This window comes from Salpingoeca rosetta (assembly GCF_000188695.1).
Source record: "Salpingoeca rosetta unplaced genomic scaffold supercont1.6, whole genome shotgun sequence".
NCBI classification, from domain to species: Eukaryota; class Choanoflagellata; order Craspedida; family Salpingoecidae; genus Salpingoeca; species Salpingoeca rosetta.
In genome coordinates, this window is record NW_004754928.1 from 308,299 (window position 1) to 328,298 (window position 20,000).

The window sequence follows — 20,000 nt, forward strand, 5'->3', positions numbered from 1 at the left end:
CACACGACACACGACGACACACGACGACACACGACACGACACACACACACACACACACACACACACACACACACACACACACACACACACACACACACACACACACACACACACACACACACACACACACACCACACACAAAAAAACCAACTTCACAATCCGGACTCGAACCGCTGTCATCTCACTTTTATCCGCGCTGAGTGGGTGTTTGTTGTTGTTTGTTGCATGAGCGCCAACTGTGCTGTGCTTCGGACAACACCTTTCCCTTCCCCAACTTACCCTCTCTGCTATCTCTGCTTGCCCTTCCCCCCTCTCCCCTGTCCAACACGATGGAGGAGGAAGGCAGTGCAGTGGAGTTCACAGAGGGAACCCTGTGGGTGCCACACCTGCAGGAAGATGATGTCACTGCACGCAGATCAAAGCCCTCAAAGCAGCAACAGGAACAGCATGAGCAGCAGCAGCGAGTACTGGCGTTGGACGCTGTTGTGGCGCACCGCGGGCACACCTTGGCCGCCCTCGGCGCTGCCGTCGATCCCTTGCAAGAGACAGCACACGCCATCTTGCGGTACCTGCGCCTCGCTGCCGAGCTTTCCAACGAAGAGAACGAGGACTACGCTGCAGGTGCATCTCACCACTTTCCAACGACCACACCATCCACCTCCACAGCAACGGCAACAAGCACGGGCTCCGATGCCGCCGCAACCAGTACCGACGCGAGTGCCACCGCATATCCACCCGCGCCCGACTTCTCCCAGTTTGATGAGTTCTCGCGCGCCCGTGTGGAAGTGGCGCAGCTGTTGGATCAGCTCTTCCCGCTCTTCCACAACCGCGATGCCCTCCTGGCGCAGGAGATACCGCAGAACACCCCCGTGAAGCAGATCGCGTGGGCGGATGCCGTGGACACGGGCTTCGCCGACACCAACAACACGCAGCAACCGGCACCAGGCATGCAGGTGTACGGGTCATCAAGCACCGACAACAACGACGCTGCCAAGGACACAACCGTGACCGCAGCACAGCAGGCGGAGGGCACTGACAGCAGCCCGTCTTCATTCAACACGCCCCCGATGCCGCTCCGCGCATCTCTGCTGGAGCGCAACGAACGCCTCCTGCTGGTGGATGGCGATGAGCTCACCGCACACGACGTCTTCCTGCGCGACCGCCACGACGACTACGACAACTCCGCCAACGACCCCGCGTGGCAAGAGCTGTACACGAAGGCAACGCACCTGGAGAAGCTCGTGTACACGTCCTGCGCCGTCAACGAGCGGCCCGCCGTCTCCCTGCCGTCCATCTTGCACGACGCGCACGACCAGATTGGTGCGCTCCTTCGCAGCGCGCGAAACGGCACGCTGGCAGCAGGCGGCACCCGCGACGCCACCAGCACCGCCAGTGGTGTCGATGGTGACGATGCGTGCGGGCTGCTCGATGCACTGCGCATCACGGGCCAGGGGTGCGAGTTCCACGCTGTCGACCCGCCAGTCATCGCCCTCTCTGCCGTGGAGTACCTGCGTGGCCGCGATGCGAGGGAGGTTCGCGTGGACCGCATCTGCACGGACTACAACGGCCTGCGGTTTGTGCGCCTCGTCTTTGTCGCCAACGAGGACGAGTTTTCCTCGCCGCTCTCTGCGCTTGGCAATGGCAGTGGTGACGGCCAGACACGTGCGGGCGACACAGCAGACACAGCCGCCACCGGCACAGGTGTCGACGGTGCGACTGCGAGGATGCATGACATGCAAGTCGGCACGTCGGAGATCACGAACGCGGCCACGCTGCAGCGGCTCTCGTTCAGCCCCATCGACAGCCAGACCACCACAGAGGTGTCATTTGACACGCAGGCCGTGTTCTGGTTTGCCACGCGGCTCTTTGGCGAGGCAGCAGCAAACACACAGCACGCTGGTGGCGGCGGTGGTGGTGGTGATGACGAACCGCTGTCGCTCATTGCGCCGTCCACCCTCCTCTCCGTCTTCGCCCCAAAGGTGTGCGTGTGTGTATTTGCGTGTGTTTGCGTGTGTTTGCGTGTGTTTGCGTGTGTTTGCGTGTGTGTGTGTGTGTTGTGTGTGTGTGTTTGCGTGTGTGTGTGTGTTTGTGTGTGTGTGTTTGTCGTGTGTGTGTGTGTTTGTGTGTGTGTGTGTTTGCGTGTGTGTGTGTGTGCGTGTGTGTGTGTGTGCGTGGGTCTCTGTAAGGGCGTTCACACCAATGCAATACGTCAACACTCACCACCTCATCTCTACCACCACTACCACCACTCCTCCTGCGCAGGGCCCCATCTGCTTCAACGTGACGCCAGCATACGACATCCCACTGCTCGACTTCCTCCACGACCGCAGCGTTGCGCCGCACGTGACAGATGCCGCCGCCGCCCAGCTCGCGCTCACATCCATGCTCCTCCTCATCGATGACGCTTCAGGTGTGTGTGTGTGTGTGTGTGCGTGTGTTTGTGTTTGTGTGTTTGTGTGTTTGTGTGTGTGTGTATTTGTGTGTTTGTGTGTTTGTGTTTGTGTGTGTGTGTGCGTGACAACCACCGTTGTATATGTGTGTATGTGTGTTAAGCTTGTTTGCGTGGAATTCCACACTACTCACCCCCTTCCTCGCATGCCCAATTCCCACCGCCCACGAGCAGGTTCCGGCATATCCGTGTGCAGTCAACCGCCGCCGCCACCGACAGCAGCCGACAGCAGCGGTGGGGGCGTGTTTGCCGTCCACAACGTGTCGCTGTTCCGCAACCCCGTCGAGTTTCTTGGCGGCGACACGGTTGTGCTTGGCTGGCGGTCTCCGCTCTGGTGCTGCGAGTGGCTGCTCAATCTCCCCATCCCCCACGCGCTGCGTCGTCGCATTGCACATGTGGCGCCCGCGTGTGTTCTCCTCCGCTGGCTCGGCGACATGCAGATGGCGCAGGGTAGGACTGGGACGTGTGGTGGTTTGAGCGGAGAGACTGGCCTGGCTGCGTGTGCTTGGGGCGGAGAGTCTAGACATATTCACATGCAATTCGTGCCCATACGCTTACACGCACACACACACACACGCACACACACACAAACACACACACACACACACGCACGCACGTACTCACACACACACATACACACACAAACATACACACACACACACCTTTGTCTGTGTTCCAGATGAGGTGGACAACCTCTCCTCGCAGGATGCGCTGCCGCTTGACGTGGATGTGTTTTCGCAAAGCATTCGGCCCGGTGTGATGATCCGTGTGCACCGCACGTTTGTACGCATGCACAACATTATTCGCTCCAACGGCGACATCACCATCGGCCAGCTGCTGCAGAGGTGAGAATGCGACAGCGCGTGCTTGCTTTGTTGTGTGTTGCGTGTCGCGTTGCACGTCCGTTTGCGTGTGCATGTGCATGCGCGTTGCATGCGCGGTTTTTGTGCGTGTCTTTGTTGCGGCTCACTTGCAACTCACACACACACACACACACACACACACACACACACACACACACACACACACTCTCTCTCTCTCTCTCATACTCAAATACACTCAATTCCACCCCAGGCTGTATCCCGTGTGCTCGCAATTCTACGAGAAGCACCGGGTGGCCGCGAAATCCGACGCAAAGAAGGTGCGGTGGACCGCTCACATGTGTCGCTGGGACGGTTGCTCGCCTCTGCCTGGTCTGCCTGGTCCAATCTTCCAACTACCTTCGCCACCAACCCCCACCATCAACCCTTGTCCACTGGTTTTCACCTCCACTCCTGCCGCTCGTCACTGCCAAACTGAACCACCCGTCATGCACCACCATCACCCGTCATGCACCACCACTGCAGACGTTCACGCGCACGCAGCGCAACGACTTCATCTCGAAGTTGATCCCGACGACAGACGACGTGGACGGCACGCCTCGCCTCCTCCACCTCGAGTCAGTGCTTACAGCACCGCATGGTGGTGGTGGTGGCGGCGGCGGCAGTCTTGGTGGGAAGACGTACTTGCGCCACCTGCTTGCTCTCAACACCAACACCAACAACGGCAACACGCACATGCCCCTCTCCACTCGCTCATCCACCACCACCACCACCGCCACCACCACCACCACCAACACACGATACAGGAACGTGCTTGAGCAGCCCATCCCGCATCTGGCGAAGATCCCGAGCAGCAAGACGTCACGGGCGACGGCGAACAAACGGCGGCAGCGCTTCCAGCTCGTCGACGCTGTCAAAGAACTGCTGCACGCGCCGTGCCTTGGTCAGCATGGATGGGAGGGGGTGAAAGGGCGGATGGCGGATGGTTGCGACTGCTTTAAACTTTGTGTCTTTGTATCAAAGCTTGCTTGCGATCTCAATCCACTCGCTGATTCCTATTCTTGCTCATCCCCGCCGCCACCACCACCATCACCTTCATCGCCATCACCAGATGAGCCTGGCCATCCGCTGACGCGTTACAGCGATGCCTGCAAGCTCGAGCTTGTGCTGCACCTGTCTGCGGAGTTTCCCGAGCTGGACCGGGCATCTCTCCCCTCCTACTGGAACGACCCCGCCTTCTTCCACACACTGCTTGGTGTGTCGTCGAGCAAGATGTGCATCACCCCGCACGCCATCTGGCTCTTTCGCGATTACATCAACATCTCCATCAGCGGCACCACGCCCTTGCACCAGGTTGGACCCGTGTTGTGTGTGTGTTCGTATGTTGTGTGGTGTGAGTGTTGTGTGTGTGTGTGTCCGTGTTCGTATGTTGTGTGAGTGAGTGAGTGTGTTTGCGTGTGTCTGTGTGTGTGCGTGCGTGTTTGTATGTGTGTGTTTGTGTGTTTATGCCTCCACAAGCTTGCAGCTGTCGTACAGCTTCCTGCTATCAATTGAAATCCTCACTCCACCTTCTCTCACCACCCCCACTCCCCTCCCCCCACCTGCCAGGTGATCCGCTGCTTCTCGGGCGACCTGGACCTGGTGCAGAAGCAAATTGACTTTATGGTGCGCGTCGGTGCTGACGTGGACGGACCGGACAGGCGTGGTATGACTCCTGTTGACATCTGCGCTGAGAACCACCCGGAAATTTTCCTGCAGTTGATAGGCCTGGGCGCACACGGTGGCAGCCGCACCGTCGGCCTGTCCAAGTTCTACTTCAAGCTGCTGGAGACGAACGCACAGGACAACGCGCCGTTGCTTGCAGGCATGCAGGCGCTGATTGAGCGCAACAGGCAGCTCAACTGGACCGTCTCCCTGCGCCAGATCCTCCCGCCCATGCCGGGCGAGACGCTCGTCGCCATCCGCGGCGAAACCGTCTCTGACCGCTGCATGCGCGAACCCTTCTTCAGCCAGCTATTCAAGAACGACTCGTTTACCCCGCGCGTGCCACGTCTCGCTGGCCGCCGCAGTGTTGGCGCCATCGAGTGCGGGGAGCACTGGATCTCCTTCAAGCTGCGGCCCGAATTTCCGGGCATTGAGTTTGTTGCTGGCCACCTCAGCCGCGCGCTCTTTGGCGATTGGATTGCGCCATATGTTGAACTGCTTCGCGTGCAAAACAGTCTTCCCATTCTGGCCAGCTCGGGCGTGGCCGGCGTTACGCTCCGGCACGTGATGGAAAAATCGCCAAAGATGCTCGCATACCTCGACTTTCAATACGTCTCCATGGCCCTTCTCAACGCAATGATTGGTGTGGTGGCATGCGTTTGCTTCGGGGTGGTTGTGCGTGCGTGTGTGCGTAATTGTGTGTATGTGTGTGTGTGTGTGTGTGTGTGTGTGTGTGCGTACGTTGGTGTAATTGTGTGTGCGTGCGTTGGTATAATTGTGTGTGTGTGTGCGTTAGTATAATTGTGTGTGTGTGTGTGTGTGTGTCTGCGACACAGACTCCACACCTCAACTCGTGTTTGTCCTCCTCCAGCACCACACTCACACACCTTCACCCCACTCTTCCCCCGTCGACCAGTGTCCCCCGAGGATGGCAAGCCATCGGATTACGTCGTGGAGCCAATTGAGGATGGAAAGTACCGCATCGTCGCCGTCGACAACGAGCGCTGCTTCTGTCCGACTTCAAGTACGGAGCAGCTGGTGGAGCCCTCCGTGACCCCAACAACGCGCGCTGCACGCAAGGCCGCCCCATACCTGCGTCCTAAGTGCGTTTTGTTTTGCCTGGACCAGATGTTGCGGCCGGTGGATCCGGAAGTCCGCGACCACGTGCTCTCGCTCGACGTTACCGTGCTCGTGCGCAAGTGGCTTGCAAAGGCCGTCCTTGTCAACACATCGCACCGCGCGCTCTTCTCGCCGGAGGAGGCGGCACATCTGCTCAAGGGCGACGAGCCAACCGTGATTGGCGTCCCCATGGGCAAGATGCTGCCTGTGCAGATCCTGGACAAACTCCAGCGTATGCAGCGCATCCTGTCCACCAGCCCCAACGCCACCCACCTCGACGTCCTTCGCGTGCTCGAGCCAACACAGGCCGACCGCTACGCGCGCGTGCTGCTTGGTGCCGCCTCTGCCTCCACCAGCGGGCACGGGCCCACCCCGTCTGTATCGTCAGCGGTGGCAGTCGCGTCCGGTGGCAGTGGACCTTTGGGTGGACCTGCGGATGTTGGCGCAGGCAGCGCGGGAACGGGGCTGGCGTTCACCACGCCATATGAACGCTTCCTCGCCGTGGACAAGCCACTCTTCTTCGAGAAGGCGGACCACACGCTGCGCACGAACATTAGCACAGACGACTTTATCCTTGCGTATGGGGTGACAGACATCAAGTTTGTGCCTCAGCTGACGCTGCCTGGCCTGGACGACTGCCCCGAGACGAGCAGACACCACGTTGAGCACGCCCTCGACCAACGCATGCGCCGCGACCAGCTGCAGCGCACACTGCAGGGGCTGGAGAGTGACCCTGATGCCCTGGGGAGACTGCTGTCGGCCGTGGAACAGGAACGCTGGATTGAGAACCTCGACTTCTCCGTGCTGAGCGAGAAGGCCCAGGAGGCCGTGCTGGCAGTGGTGGGCGGGCTGGTGCTGCAGAACGTGTGCATTCGCAACTCGCTCGCGCTTCGTGATCAGTTTGTTCTGTCCAAGCTCAACCTTCGCCATGTGACGACGGTCGACCTGTCTGGCAACCAGCACCTGCAGGTCTCTGCGCGCGTAACGGCGCTGCTCGCGACCCAGTGCCCGCGGCTTGCCCACCTCACCCTCACCAACCTGTGCACCACCCAATTTGTGGTGCGGCGGCGGCCAAACACGTTTCCTTCGCTTAAGATCCTCAACCTCTCCGACTGCAGCAACCTTACCTTGTGCGTGTATGCGTATGCTGTTTGTTTGTTTGTTTGTTTGTTTGTTTGTTTGTTTGTTTGTTTGTTTGTTTGTTTGTTTGTGTGTGTGTGTGTGTGTGTGTGTGTGTTTGCGTGCGTGCGTGTCTCGCGGACGCAGCCCTCACCTTTGCCTTGCTGTGCTCTGCTGTCCTTCTCAGCATCAACTTCTCTGCGCCGGTTTTGCGACAGCTGAGTGAGTACTCGTGATGTTTAGTGGTAGACGTGCGTGTTTGCCCTCCGCACACACCTACCCACCCACATACACAGTCTCGCAACTGCTTTTCCACTCACTCGCACCCTTCCCCCGCCCCCACTCCTCCGCACTGCCTTCCCCTGCACGCTTCCCAGTCCTGGACGGGTGCACATCACTTGCTGTGATTGAGATCAGCACGCCGCAGCTGCTCAAGCTGAGTCTTGTGGACTGCCAGCCGGAGAAGGCGCACACGGGCTCCATGGAGGACCACCATTTGGAGCTCTCCAGTGACACAGATGCGTCCATGAATAGTCTTCAGCGCGGCATGCAGTGGGCGAAGACGCGCTTTTCGTTCAAACTTTCGCGGCAGTCTGGCGACTCGAGCGCGCAGTCATCGACAGACACATCAGCAAGCGGCATTGCGGGCGCTTCTTCCACTGCGACAGCGACTGGAACATCTGGTGGTGGTGCTGGTGGAGGAAAGGAGAGTGGCTCAGACACGGCTGGCGGCAGCAGCGGCAGTGCTGAGGATCAACTGCACGTCAGCCGCGCTGCACTCGACTTCTGGACAAAGTGCGCACACGCCTTTGTTTGTTTTATGTGTGCTTGTGTGTGTGCTTGTGTGCGCGCGCTTGTGTGTGCTTGTGTGTGCTTGTGTGTGTGTGTGTGGTTGTGTGTGTCTATGTGTGTGTGTGTCTGTGTCTGTGCGTATTTGCACGTTGATGCTGCTCGTGTTTCAACATCCCACCGCCTCACATTACTCTCCCCAAATCCACCAATCTACACCCCTCGTCGTCATTCCAAAGGCACGTGACGAATGCGTCCCACCCTGGACCAGCGCTCGCGTCACTCACCCCAGCGCAGCACAAGCAAGCAGTCAAGCTCACCAAGAGCGGCCTCCCACCCTCACTTCGCGGTGCGTAGTGTGTGTGTGTGTGTGTGCGTGTGTGTGTGTGTGTGTGTGTGTGTGTGTGTGTGTGTGTGTGTGTGTGTGTGTGTGTGTGTGTGTGTGTGTGTGTGTGTGTGTGTGTGTGTGTGAAGTTGTTTGACGCTTTCGCTTCACACAAAGATGGTCAATGTTTGTTTGTGATTCCTTGTCACGTCTCTACAACAACATGGTGTCTCATGCATCATACCCCCCCCCCACACACACACCCATGAACACAGGCGACATCTGGCTGCGCCTGACGGGCGGATTTACGCTCAAGGAAGAGGACAGCCGTCTGTACGAGAACGCGCACGAACGCCGCTTTGGTGTGTTGATAGGCGTTGAAACGGGCCTTGCTTTTGGTGAATGGTGTGATTGATGGATTTTGCTTTGCATTTGCCCTTGATTGACTTGTCCAATTCTTACACACACACACACACACACACACACACACACACACACACACACACACACACACACACACACACACACACACACGCACACACACACACACACACACACACACACACACACACACACACACACACACACACACACACACGCAGGGCAATCGACGCCGTCCATGCTTGAGCTGACGCGCTCGTTCTTCGGCCACTTCTTTGACTTCCGGCGCATTGGGCTGGACCACAAGCAGCAAGTGTCCGCAGGCCGCGTGCTGTGCTGCCTTGCCCAGGAGTACAATGGTGAGTTGACGGTGGTGGTGGTGGTGGTGTGATGTTGCTGCGTACATTCACGCAAGTGCAGGCTTTGTTTTGTCTCACCGAACTCAACATGTGTGTCAACGCCTCCTTCCCGCCTTCCTTGCACACCCAACTCATCACAGCCCCCCTCCCAAAACGAAAAAGCTCACTCAACGCACCAATACCACCACCACCAACACCACCAACACCACCAACACCACCAACCCCACCACCACCACCACCACCAACACCACCACCACCACCACCAACACCAACACCACGAACGATAGACACCCAGTACTGCCCGTGGCTGCCGATGATTGTTGCGTGCAGCGTAACGTGCATGGAGGAGGATGAAGTCTTCATGATGGGCTCCGCCCTCCTCAACCGCGAGCCCGCGCTCATTCGCTCACGCAAGGACACGTGGCTCATGTTGTGCACCTTCGACGACCTTGCCAGCCGCCACCTCCCTGAAGCGCGCAACGCACTGCTTGCTGCTGCCGACTTCAGAGAGGGCGATGATTTGCGCGGCCACCCACTGCGCGGCGCCGTGCTCACGTGGTTTGCAGACTGCCTGCCTCGCCAGTCGCTTCTCCTCTTTGTCGACAACTTCCTGGTCAAGGGTCGCAAGATCTTCTACCGGTATGCCCTGGCCATTCTCCGGCGCTGGTTCCGCGAGCACATCAAGCACGACACGGGCGGTGGTGTCGGTGCCACAGGCGGCACTGGTGCTGGTGCTGGTGCAGTTGAGGACAGCGGGTTGAACTGGCCCGAGGACGTGGCACGAGCGGCCCACGATGCCGTCACGCTCGCGCAGGAGGCGTTTTCGTTCCACTTCTCCACAAAGGACATTGAGCGGAGCGAGAAGGCCGCGCACGTGGCCGCGTGGAACGCGCTCACCGTCAGCGGGCTGGTTGCTGGTGTGGACGAGATTGCCATGACGACCACGGACACGCCTCTGGAGGGATTCCACGCGTCGCTGCAGCTGGAACGGCGGTCCGAACTGCCCATGGAGGACAGCAGCGGCATGGAGCGCCCAATTCACGACTCGTGGCACTCCATGCCACTCTCTGTCCCCTCCATCTCCTCCAACGCGAGCGTGCGCTCGGCCAGCAGCGCCTTCAGCCGCCACACGACGGCCACCATGCTCTCCGCTGCGTCCTCGGCACGTGACACAATGCGCACGAACCAGAGTGCCCCAGGCTCCAAGACAGGCACCCTCAAGTCCGCGACTGGCGGTGGCGGTGGCAGTGTGATGCTTCGCCGGCGCCCAGGCCGCTCCACGCTCTCGTCCTCCGTTCGCACATCCACGTCACTGCGGCGCATCCAGCAGCAGATGCAGTCCATGTTTATGATGGTCTATTCGGAGTTTGCGCAGACGCACACGGACGGCGGCTCGCTGGAGGCGCTCTCTGCCTACTCGATTCGCCCGGAACTTGTTGTGTGCGACAAGAAGCTTGGGCAGGGTGCCTTTGGCGAGGTTCACAGGGGCGTCATTGCCGCGGCCGATGCAACTGCGAATGGCGGCGATGCCAACCTGCCGCCCCCACTGCAGCGCCTGCTGCGGGACAAGGACTCGGTTGTGGTTGCGGTCAAGTCGGTCCTGGCGTCCGCTGAAGTGGAGGAGCAGGCCAAGTTTCTGCTGGAGGCGCGATTGATGGTGTCACTGCGGCACAAGCACCTTGTTGCCATGCTTGGCGTGTGCCACACCCAGCTGCCGTACTTGCTCGTGCTTGAGTTCCTGGAGAATGGAAGCTGTCGTGATTACCTGCGCCGCTGCCGCGAGAAGAACGGACCGGAACGCCTCTCCCAGGACAAGGTGGGTAGCGGTGGATGGTGCATGGTGGTGGCGGTGGCGGTTGTGGAGGGATGGTTGGTGCTGCTGATCTCGTGCTGACGTGCACTTGTTGTGTTGTTTCGCGGTTGAATTTGCCTCGCTCACACACGTGTGGCATTTGTTGGGTTGTGTTGTGTTGACGTGATTGCGTACAGGTGCGCCGTGTCGGCGTGCAGATTGCATCAGCCCTTGCGTATCTGCATGAGCATCGCATTGTCCATCGTGATCTCGCTGCCAGAAACGTTCTCGTCGGCCACAGCCTTGCCCTCGTCAAGCTCGGTGCGTTGTGTTGTGTTGTGTTGTGTTGTGTTGTGTTGTGTTGTGTTGTGTTGTGTTGTGTTGTGTTGTGTTGTGTTGTGTTGTGTTGTGTTGTGTTGTGTTGTGTTGTGTTGTGTTGTGTTGTGTTGTGTTGTGTTGTGTTGTGTTGTGTTGTGTTGTGTTGTGTTGTGTGTGCGCATGAGTGTGAGCTTGCTAGCTTGCTGCGTCTGGCACTGTGCCTCCCAACACTCCTCCAACACATTCCTCGTCGTTGCTCTGTCCTAACACATTCCACCTCCATGGTCACTCTTCCCTTCTGCCCCCCCCCCTCTCCTTTTTTTTTCTCCACGTGCCAGCGGACTTTGGTCTGAGCCGTGCGCTTGGCGACGACAACTACTACCGCAAGAAAACAGAGGAGAAAACACCCATCAAGTGGCAGGCGCCCGAAGCAAACACAGACGGCGTCTACACCCCTGCCGGCGACATCTGGTGCGTACACGTGTGTGTGAGTGTGTGTGTGTGTGTGTGTGCGTGCGTGTGTGTGTGCGTGTGTGTGTGTATGTGCGTGTGTGTGTGTGTGTGTGTGCGTGTGTGTGTGTGTGTGCGTGTGTGTGCGTGTGTGTGTGCGTGTGTGTGCGTGTGTATTGCCTTCACTCCACATGAATTCCCCTCCACCTCCACTAACACTATTTCTAACCCCCCCCCCTGTCCCCTCTTCCTCCTTGCAGGTCGTTGGGCGTGTTTCTGTGGGAGCTGAGCACCTACGGCAAGAAGCCGTACGGAAAGACACCAAACGCAGAGGCGCACCTGCGCGTGTTGCGGGGCTACCGGCTGCCACAGACGGAGCTGACACACGGGTCGCTGTACTCGGTCATGCAGCAGTGCTGGAGCAAGAAACCGCAGCAGCGGCCAACGAGTGCACTCGTGCGTAGCATGCTCGAGCAAGCCGTGGTCAGCTCAGCGGAGATTGACTATGCCGTGCTCACATACAGACAGGCCAGCAGCAGCAGCAGTGGCGGTGTTGGTGGCGGCAGCACACGCAGCACCACGAGCGCTGTGAGCGTGGCACAGGACGTGGACACACACGCAACCGACAGCGCGTACATGCAGCCTGTGGTAGGAATGCAGCCAGCAGCGGCACCACCACCAGCGCCACGACGAGCGTCAGGCGCACATGCGGCGACGGACGTGAGTGGTATGGCCAAGCACCACCAGGCAGCGATGCGCGCGCGCTCACAGACGTTCCAGCTGCTTGCGCGTGTTGATCGCGTGGCCCCACCGGCTGTGCCACCACGGCACTCCACGATGGCATCTCGCGCTCGCAACGTGCAGCGGGCACGCTTGAACAGCAACCGCGTGAGCAGAGCACCACGGCAGGGCCGCACGCTGAGCACAACCGTGGAGGAAGGGGACGATGCCATGGCATGATGTGATGGTGGTGGCTGTGAGCAGAGTGTTTGTGCTGTTGTGGTTTGCCTGTCTGTGCATATGTTTGCTTGGTGGTTGTGCGTTTACTGCTGCTGTTGTGAGGTTCATTTGAACACGTGTTTGTTATCTTCAGATCATTCCCCATTTCCGTGTCTGCTGTTCCTGTTACACTGGATGCATGTCACGATACGTTTTGTTTCTCTTCCAGCACGAAGCAGCGCCCGTTGTGGCCGTTCATGTTGTTGCTACCGTGGTTGCTGTAGTTGTTGATGGTGGTTTGAATTTGAACCATTCTCTTGACAGTACACGGTTCCACCACGCAGAACAGCAATACGAGAGGCGTGGTGGTGGGAGAACGAGGAGATGTCATGAAAGAAAGAAAGCAGGATAACACAAGCGAAATGCGTTCATTGCAGGCAGTGTCGTGCCACACACACAAACACAAACACAAACACAGACACAGACACACACCACACACCACACACCACATACACACACACACACACACACACACACACACACACACACACACACACACACACACACACACACACACACACACACACACACACACACGCCAACAGTACATTATGGCGCCGGCGCCATGGTTGTCCAGTTGAACTTGAACATGTGTGGCATGCCCTGATGCGCAACGCCACTCCATTGCTCATCAAATACAAACGCAGGCACGTGCTCGTACGGCATGCCACTGATTGCGCGCACACGCTGCGCATTCACGTGCGAGTGATCGACGTTCTTGCTGTCGATGCCACCAAACGCATACGGCCCGTTGGATTGCTGGTGCGGCAGTGATGCGTCGGGGAGATCACAGCGGGCTGAAATCTGGTTGCAAGGATTGCCCTTTGACAGGGGATCGCGCTTGTAGTTGTTGGAGTTCATCAGCTTGCACATGCTGTCAATGTCGTACACCTGCAGGTTGAGGTGGAGGCCCAAGAAGGGTGGGGGGAGGGTGGTTGCATGCAGGCACGGTGGTTAGACACTGGAGAATGGGAGACAGAGGCGTGTGTGTGCGTGTGTGTATGGGGGTGGGGAGAAGGGTTGCGCAAGCATGCTCCAATGTGTCGGCAGGGGAAAGCGGAAGTTGGATTGGAAAGGAGCGCAATCAATCAAGCGTCATGCAGCAAGACAAACGAGCTCGCAGGCGCACACCCAGCAAAACGGACAGAGGCGCAGGAGTGCACAAACAGGCACACGCACAAACGCACTGCTCCAATGGCAACACACACACACACACACACACACACACATATACACAAAATGACCCTCAAACAGCACCTTGCCGTGATCGCGCCTAAAGATCTGTGCCCGTGGATCCGTGGTGTAGTTGAACCCGGCACGGCCATATCCGGAGATGGCGAAGATGTCCTTGAAATACGGGATGTTGTATGACGGTATGTACCGCTGGCGCTCAAGCAGCGGCGTCACGTCCTCCCTGCATTTGTGGGAGGGGATACAGGTACCATTGCACATATTTGTGCGTGTGTGTGTGTGTGTGTGTGTGTGTGTGTGTGTGTGTGTGTGTGTGTGTGTGTGTGTGTGTGTGTGTGTGTGTGTGTGTGTGTGTGTGTGTGTGTGTGTGTGTGTGTGTGTGTGTGTGTGTGAGTGAGATGGGATGCAAGAGAAGAGCAATCACGCTAGGATTTGAGCACACACGCATTCAAAGACACACGCACACGCACACACACGCTTATACACATACACACATACACACGCGAGCATACACGTCCTCCGCCACTCACGGCCATTGCGTTTGAGCCCAAGAAGCGAGCCCGCCGGCCCAGGTTGCATCTGGTCAACGACGGCGGCAACCGCCACCAGCCAGCCCCGCGCAGCAACGAGCAAGGGCTCAAGCGCGCGCGGCGAGACCTGCTCATCATCGCCACCCTCACCCTCGCCGTGCTGGTGTTCTGCGTACTTGGCTGCACTCTGCTGTGGACGGCGGACGCGAGCAAGTACACGGGCATTCGCCCAAACCAATACCGCACCGCCATCTTCGGCATGGCAGACATCTCCATCGTCGTCACCATCATTTTCATGGTGTGTGCGTGCGTGTGTGCGTGGACGTGTGAATGTATGCGTATACGTGTTGTACGTTCGCGCGTGGACGTGTGAATGTATGCGTATACGTGCTGTACGGTTTGTACTGCTCCTTGCTTTGCTTCCCCCTCCTCCCCTCATGTTCGACGCAACACCATCTTGCTCAACACATCTGACCATCATCTTTACCCCGCCCCGCCCCCACACACACACGCCGCTTTCAGATGAACTACCTGACTGGAGATGGGACGTATGTGTGGTTGGCAGCCGTGCTCACGGGCACATATGGCATCCCGCTGTTGTACAACTTTTACAACATTGTCGACCAGCTGCAAGAGGACGTGAAGAACAAGTTCCTCAAGCCAAACACCGTCATGCAGGTGTGTGTGTGTGTGTGTGTGTGCGTGTGTGTATGTGTGTGTTACTTGTATGGATGGCTAGTGGAGGATGAAACAAAGGTACGTTCCTGTTCCTCTCTTCACCTCCCTTGTATTCACACACACACATTCACACACATTCACACACACTATTTGACGCACGTGCGTATTACCGCGGTGCACTGCAGGTGAGCAGCGGGTCGTGGCTCCTGTTCTTCACCCACGCGGCCGTCCTCCTCAGCTGCGTCTGGCTCGCGCGCAGACCGGGCGAGAACGTCCGCAGGGGTGCTATGTGAATGTGGTGTGTGTGTGTGTGTGTGTGTGTGTGTGTGTGTGTGTGTGTGTGATTGTGTGTGTGTGTGTGTGTGATTGTGTGTGTATGTGTGTTTGTGTGTGATTGTGTGTGATTGTGTGTGATTGTGTGTGTAAAAGTCGTGTGTAGGTGTGTGTCTGTGTGTGTGCGTGTGCACGATTGCATGCCGGCTGTTTCATTTTGAGGTTCCGTTTCGTTAACACGCTGTGCTAAGCTGCGGATGCGCTGCATGCACACCGCATGCGCACTGCACGGACCATCGTGTCTCTCGATTCTTCTGCAGCGGGAGCGTGGTTGAATCTGCTCATCGCATCGGACAACCCACGCCCGTCTGGTCTGTCCACCATCACTTTCCCCTTTTGATCCCGTGTGCCTCCAATCTTGTTTTTGCAGCTTCATGTCCCACCGCGCCTGTTTCTCGCTTTCTTTTCCCACGCGTTACTCATGATGATACAGTCACTGCGCACGTGCTCCAAGCGGGCAGCTGCTGCGTGTGCTGTGCTGTTGACCCTTGGTTCACTGATAGTAAACTAATGCTTAAGATGAATGAATGTGGCGACAATGAGAATGGTGACGGTGATGGTGATGGTGATGATTGCAATAATTTTAATGGTGATGATCACACAGCAAAGCACTGAGCAGTACACGGTCAAGGAGGGCATGAAGCGCGCCAATGACAACGCCACTGCTGTGACAACATCGCAGCCAACACACGCACACACAGCATCATTCACCATCTCCAGCAACATGAGCACCGGGCATCACATCGGCTGCACCTTGCACCTCACTTCCCACACGCTGCATTGGCTCGCGCAGTTGCTCTCTGTCCAATCCCTCCTCCCCCTCCTTCCCCTTCGCGTCACTGTGTTCTTCTTCTTCCTCCCCCTCCTTCCCCTTCGCGTCACTGTGTTCTTCTTCTTCCTCCCCCTGCTTCTCTTCCCCTTGCTCTTGCTGCTTCTCTTTCCCTTGCTCCTGCTGCTGCGACAGCACGCGAGTGAGCGCTTCGTCGTGTGCGTGCACTGCATCCAACGCGGCCTTGAGCCGATGCAGGCCAGGTTCATCGCGTGCCATCACCTGTAGCGTGGGCCCAAGCTCCTGGAACTCGACAAAGAGGTGTGGTGCCGCTGCCATTGCTCGCCACCGCTTCTCACGCTCCGCCCGCATTCGCTCGGACGCATTTTCATCCAACGGGGCTGCAAGAGGCGCCACGCTGCTCGCCCGCGTCACCGTCTCTCCTGCCACCACAGCCGCCGTTGTCATTCCCGTTGCTGACGTCCTTGAGTTGCGCGTTGTTTGCGGCTGCTGCTTTCCTTCGTTCTCCTCTTGCCCCTCTGCTCTCACCCCATCGTCCTGCACTTGCTCCTGTGCCCCCACCCCCAACTTGGCCCCACGTTCTTCGCCCGTCTGCTGCTGTGCGGTGCCTTCCTCTCGCACTTGCACCGGCACCACCACGTCCCTGAATGCGCCTGGTGCAAACACCATGCTTGGCTGTCTTCGGCTGCGACGGCGCCGATGCACGTTGCCACCACCTCCACTTCCTCCACTACCACCGCCGTTACCATTGCTCGCATCACTGCGATTGCTCGCGTCACTGCAATTGCCGCCACTCGCACCACCCATGCCACTGCCACGGCTGCCACTGCTGCTGCTGCTGGCGATGCTGGCACGGGAGGAGCGCTCGCGGATTGGCGGCGGTGGCACATACGGCGGTTGTGGGGGCGGCACGAAGAGGCGACACCGCGACTCGCGTGTCAGCGCAGTGAGCATGCCGCTTGCCGATATGTCAAGCGCGGTTGCTTCCGGAGGGATGACGCTTGCAGCACCGTAGAACTCCACCTTCCGCAGCATGCTGAGCAGGATGTCGTTGAACGTGCACGTCATCTTGTAGTGCTCCTCCGTGCTGCGTGACACGCACAGCCAGCGGGAGTGGCGCCGCTGACACCAGCGGGCCAACGCTTCGTGTGCCGGGTCGTCCAGAAACGCCTTTGCACGCTGCTCCACGTCGCGTGCGTGCTCTGGCACGTGCATGGTGCTGCCGCACGTGTCGACGGTCCGTGTGTCGATGGCGGCGGCATCCATGGCCGAGCGCAGGCTGCTCACGCGGTCGCGGTCAACCAGCAGGGAACACGAGAAGGGCGAGTTGTCCGCCACCACCTCAAACTCACGGGACCAGTGGTACATCACGTGCCGTGGTGATGCACTCACAAGCACCACCGCCTTTGTGGTGTCCATGGGTGCGCAGTACGCCAGACCGATGAGGGCGTGCACGACAACGTGGTGGCTCATGCGCTGCAGGGCATATGCGCACGCAACGTCGCCAACACCGTGGCCGATGGCGCCGGCCGGGTGCACGCCGAGCTCGCCCAGGTAGTCGACCATGCACACCTCCATGCCAACAACACGCAGCAGCATGTCAAGCAGGGCCTCGCGCTGCGACACCACGTCCTCATCGTCCTCGGCCGGCCACGTCAGAGACGACCATCTGCTGCTGTTGACGATGGTGTTGGGGTTGTTCTGAGGAGGCGGAGCATCAGATGTTGTGTCGCCTGGCTTTGCAGCTTCGAGGTCGGAGGCCTTGCTGCTAGTGGCGTCGCGGGTGGTGGTGTCGTGCTCCATAGCAGGGGTGCGTGTTTGTGCATCGTCGCTGCTTGCCGTGCGGATGTGCTCTGCAGTGAGGAGCTGTGGGAAAGGATTGAGCTGCGCACGGCGTGGGCACACGTCCTTATATGCCTGCTGGAAGTTGTCGACAATGCGAGCGAACCGCGGGAGCTGCAGCAGCTGCCTTCCCGCATCGGACCACTCGCTGCCGAGACCGCCAAACACAAACCACACGGGGTCCTCTGGTGTCGTGGTCAGTGGCTTGGGTGGCGTTGTGCGTGGCTGGCTCATGGCTTGCTGCTCCATCTTTCTTTTGGACTTGGCTTGGTGGGATGCAGAGATCTGAGGGGGTATGAGGGAGGGAGATGAGGAGGGCGAGGAAGGGGAAGATGAGTGGGATCAGGCCACGCTGGGACACGATGTGTGACAAGAGAAATGAAAGCAAGCATGTGTGTGTGTGTGTGTGTGTGTGTGTGTGTGTGTGTGTGTGTGTGTGTGTGTGTGTGTGTGTGTGGAGTGGAGTGGATGACCATGCTGTGACCTTAGGGTATTGTTCCCAGCATGCCGTGTTTGTTATGCCTGCTCGTAGAGGGGAGAACTAGGCGTCATTGTTCATCTAGGCAAGCCGTCGGTGCCTGTGCACGGGGCAGTCCGGATCACTGGGCGAGGACAGACGACAAGAGTCTAAGAGTGAAGACAGGTGAACGGGGGTGAGGGGGTGGGACGCAGTGGTGGAAAAGACGAACAATCCAACGGTGGTGTTCAAATCGATTGCGGCGAGTTGTGTTGTTTGTGGCCACTACAACCCTGATGCAAATGATGATGCGTCTCGCTCTGGCTCTCCTCCTTGTCGCGTGGAGCTGGGCGTTGATGGCAGATGTCCGCGGCGAGGCGGTCATCAAGGAAGATGATGCAGGAAGCATCCATATCAACACGAGCGATCCCGTGCGCGAGCCTGTCTTGGTGAACGGGATGAATGTGGCTGATATGTTTGAGACAGTCGCAGCGCAGCACAGCATGCTGGAGGAGTACAAGGCGACGGCGCACACGCAGCAGCGAATGATGGACGCGCAAGAGCAGACGCTTAATGCGCAGCAGGAGAAGATAGAGGCCCTCCGAGCTCAGGTGTGTCCCGCAAGGACATCCACGTTTGGGCAGCTTGTACAACTTGGTCCGTTTGGCTATAAGTGGCTTGGCGGTGTGGTTGCTGACAACGGCCTGATCTACGCTGCTCCTTTCAACTCGCCGTCCGTCCTCATCATCGACCCCAGCAACAACACGGTCGACACGACTACCATTTCCGGACTTGGAATAGACTCGGGTAAGTGGGCGGGCGCCGTCGTGGCGCACACCGGTCTCATCTACATGTTTGCAGCATCTGCGACGACCATGCTCATAGTGGACCCGAACACCAACGCTGCTGACACCAGCAGCATCACCTCACCCGGCCCTGGCAGTTTCAAATGGTTTAGTGGTGTGGCTGCTGACAACGGCCTCATCTTCGGTGTCCCCCACTTTGCGTCGTCCGTGCTGATCATCGATCCCGCCACGAATGGCACGGATATGACCACACTGTCTGGGTTCAGCGGAAGTGCCCAGTGGTATGGCGGCATCCAAGCGCCCAACGGCCTCATCTACTGCATTCCTGTCTCCGCTAACTCGGTCCTGATCATCAACCCCATGTCCCTCACCATGGACCAGACCACGATTCAAGGGCTGGAGACCACCCCCTATCAGTGGTACGGTGGTGCGCTTGCAAGGAACGGGCTGATCTACGGCATCCCGTCGATTGGGGTGTCGATGCTCATCATTGACCCAGCAACGAACGCGACAGACACGCTTGTGGCCGCTGCTGCAAGCTCATCCTCAAAGTGGGTTGGCGGTGTGCTTGCGCCCAACGGCAACATTATCGGCATCCCCTACAGCTCGCCACCAGGTGTGCTCATCTTCGATCCAACCACCAACGACATCGACACAACCACTCTGACCGGTTTTGACGGCATCAACCAGTGGGTCGATGGGGTGCTGGCTGGCAACGGGCTTGTGTATGGCATCCCATATGCTGCTG

At 58.5% G+C, this 20,000-nt stretch overlaps 5 protein-coding genes across 5 annotated transcripts in view; 3 read left to right on the top strand and 2 right to left on the bottom strand.

Moving 5' to 3' along the window:
- The first annotated feature begins 194 nt into the window (after positions 1–194).
- Positions 195–12,910, top strand: PTSG_02633 (TK protein kinase). Its single transcript, XM_004996074.1, has 19 exons — positions 195–1,979; positions 2,263–2,410; positions 2,624–2,899; positions 3,129–3,294; positions 3,524–3,590; positions 3,796–3,887; positions 4,077–4,213; positions 4,382–4,623; positions 4,879–5,617; positions 5,891–7,223; positions 7,400–7,434; positions 7,590–8,007; positions 8,241–8,350; positions 8,602–8,688; positions 8,929–9,066; positions 9,354–10,882; positions 11,056–11,179; positions 11,515–11,647; positions 11,887–12,910. The coding sequence occupies exons 1-19, from the start codon at positions 330–332 to the stop codon at positions 12,584–12,586; spliced, it is 8,124 nt and encodes a 2,707-aa protein (XP_004996131.1). The 5' UTR covers positions 195–329; the 3' UTR covers positions 12,587–12,910.
- A 264-nt stretch (positions 12,911–13,174) lies between these two features.
- Positions 13,175–14,637, bottom strand: PTSG_02634 (uncharacterized protein; the record flags this gene model as incomplete). The annotated part of the gene is made up of 4 exons (XM_004996075.1): positions 13,175–13,516; positions 13,883–14,039; positions 14,343–14,536; positions 14,593–14,637. The coding sequence occupies 4 exons, from the start codon at positions 14,635–14,637 to the stop codon at positions 13,175–13,177; spliced, it is 738 nt and encodes a 245-aa protein (XP_004996132.1).
- A 128-nt stretch (positions 14,638–14,765) lies between these two features.
- On the top strand, positions 14,766–15,317 carry PTSG_02635 (uncharacterized protein; the record flags this gene model as incomplete). Its single annotated transcript, XM_004996076.1, has 2 exons — positions 14,766–15,024; positions 15,210–15,317. The coding sequence occupies exons 1-2, from the start codon at positions 14,869–14,871 to the stop codon at positions 15,315–15,317; spliced, it is 264 nt and encodes an 87-aa protein (XP_004996133.1). The 5' UTR covers positions 14,766–14,868.
- A 572-nt stretch (positions 15,318–15,889) lies between these two features.
- Positions 15,890–18,400, bottom strand: PTSG_02636 (uncharacterized protein). The gene has a single exon (XM_004996077.1). It carries the CDS (start codon positions 18,236–18,238, stop codon positions 16,061–16,063), a length of 2,178 nt encoding a protein of 725 aa, XP_004996134.1. The 5' UTR covers positions 18,239–18,400; the 3' UTR covers positions 15,890–16,060.
- A 153-nt stretch (positions 18,401–18,553) lies between these two features.
- The window catches only part of PTSG_02637 (uncharacterized protein), a 1,587-nt gene continuing 140 nt past the window's right edge, over positions 18,554–20,000 (top strand). Inside the window, exon 1 of the mRNA XM_004996078.1 lies at positions 18,554–20,000. This exon is cut by the window's right edge and continues 140 nt beyond it. Coding sequence (XP_004996135.1) covers positions 18,743–20,000 — 1,258 coding nt within the window. The 5' untranslated portion in view covers positions 18,554–18,742.

Excerpts from the sequence above, each read along its gene's own strand:
- PTSG_02633 (XM_004996074.1), top strand. The coding sequence starts at position 330 with ATGGAGGAGGAAGGCAGTGCAGTGGAGTTCACAGAGGGAACCCTGTGG. Across the intron at positions 5,618-5,890 it reads CCTTCTCAACGCAATGATTG|TGTCCCCCGAGGATGGCAAG; the intron begins GTGTGGTGGCAT and ends CCCGTCGACCAG. Across the intron at positions 9,067-9,353 it reads CCTTGCCCAGGAGTACAATG|ACACCCAGTACTGCCCGTGG; the intron begins GTGAGTTGACGG and ends CACGAACGATAG.
- PTSG_02636 (XM_004996077.1), bottom strand. The coding sequence starts at position 18,238 with ATGGAGCAGCAAGCCATGAGCCAGCCACGCACAACGCCACCCAAGCCA.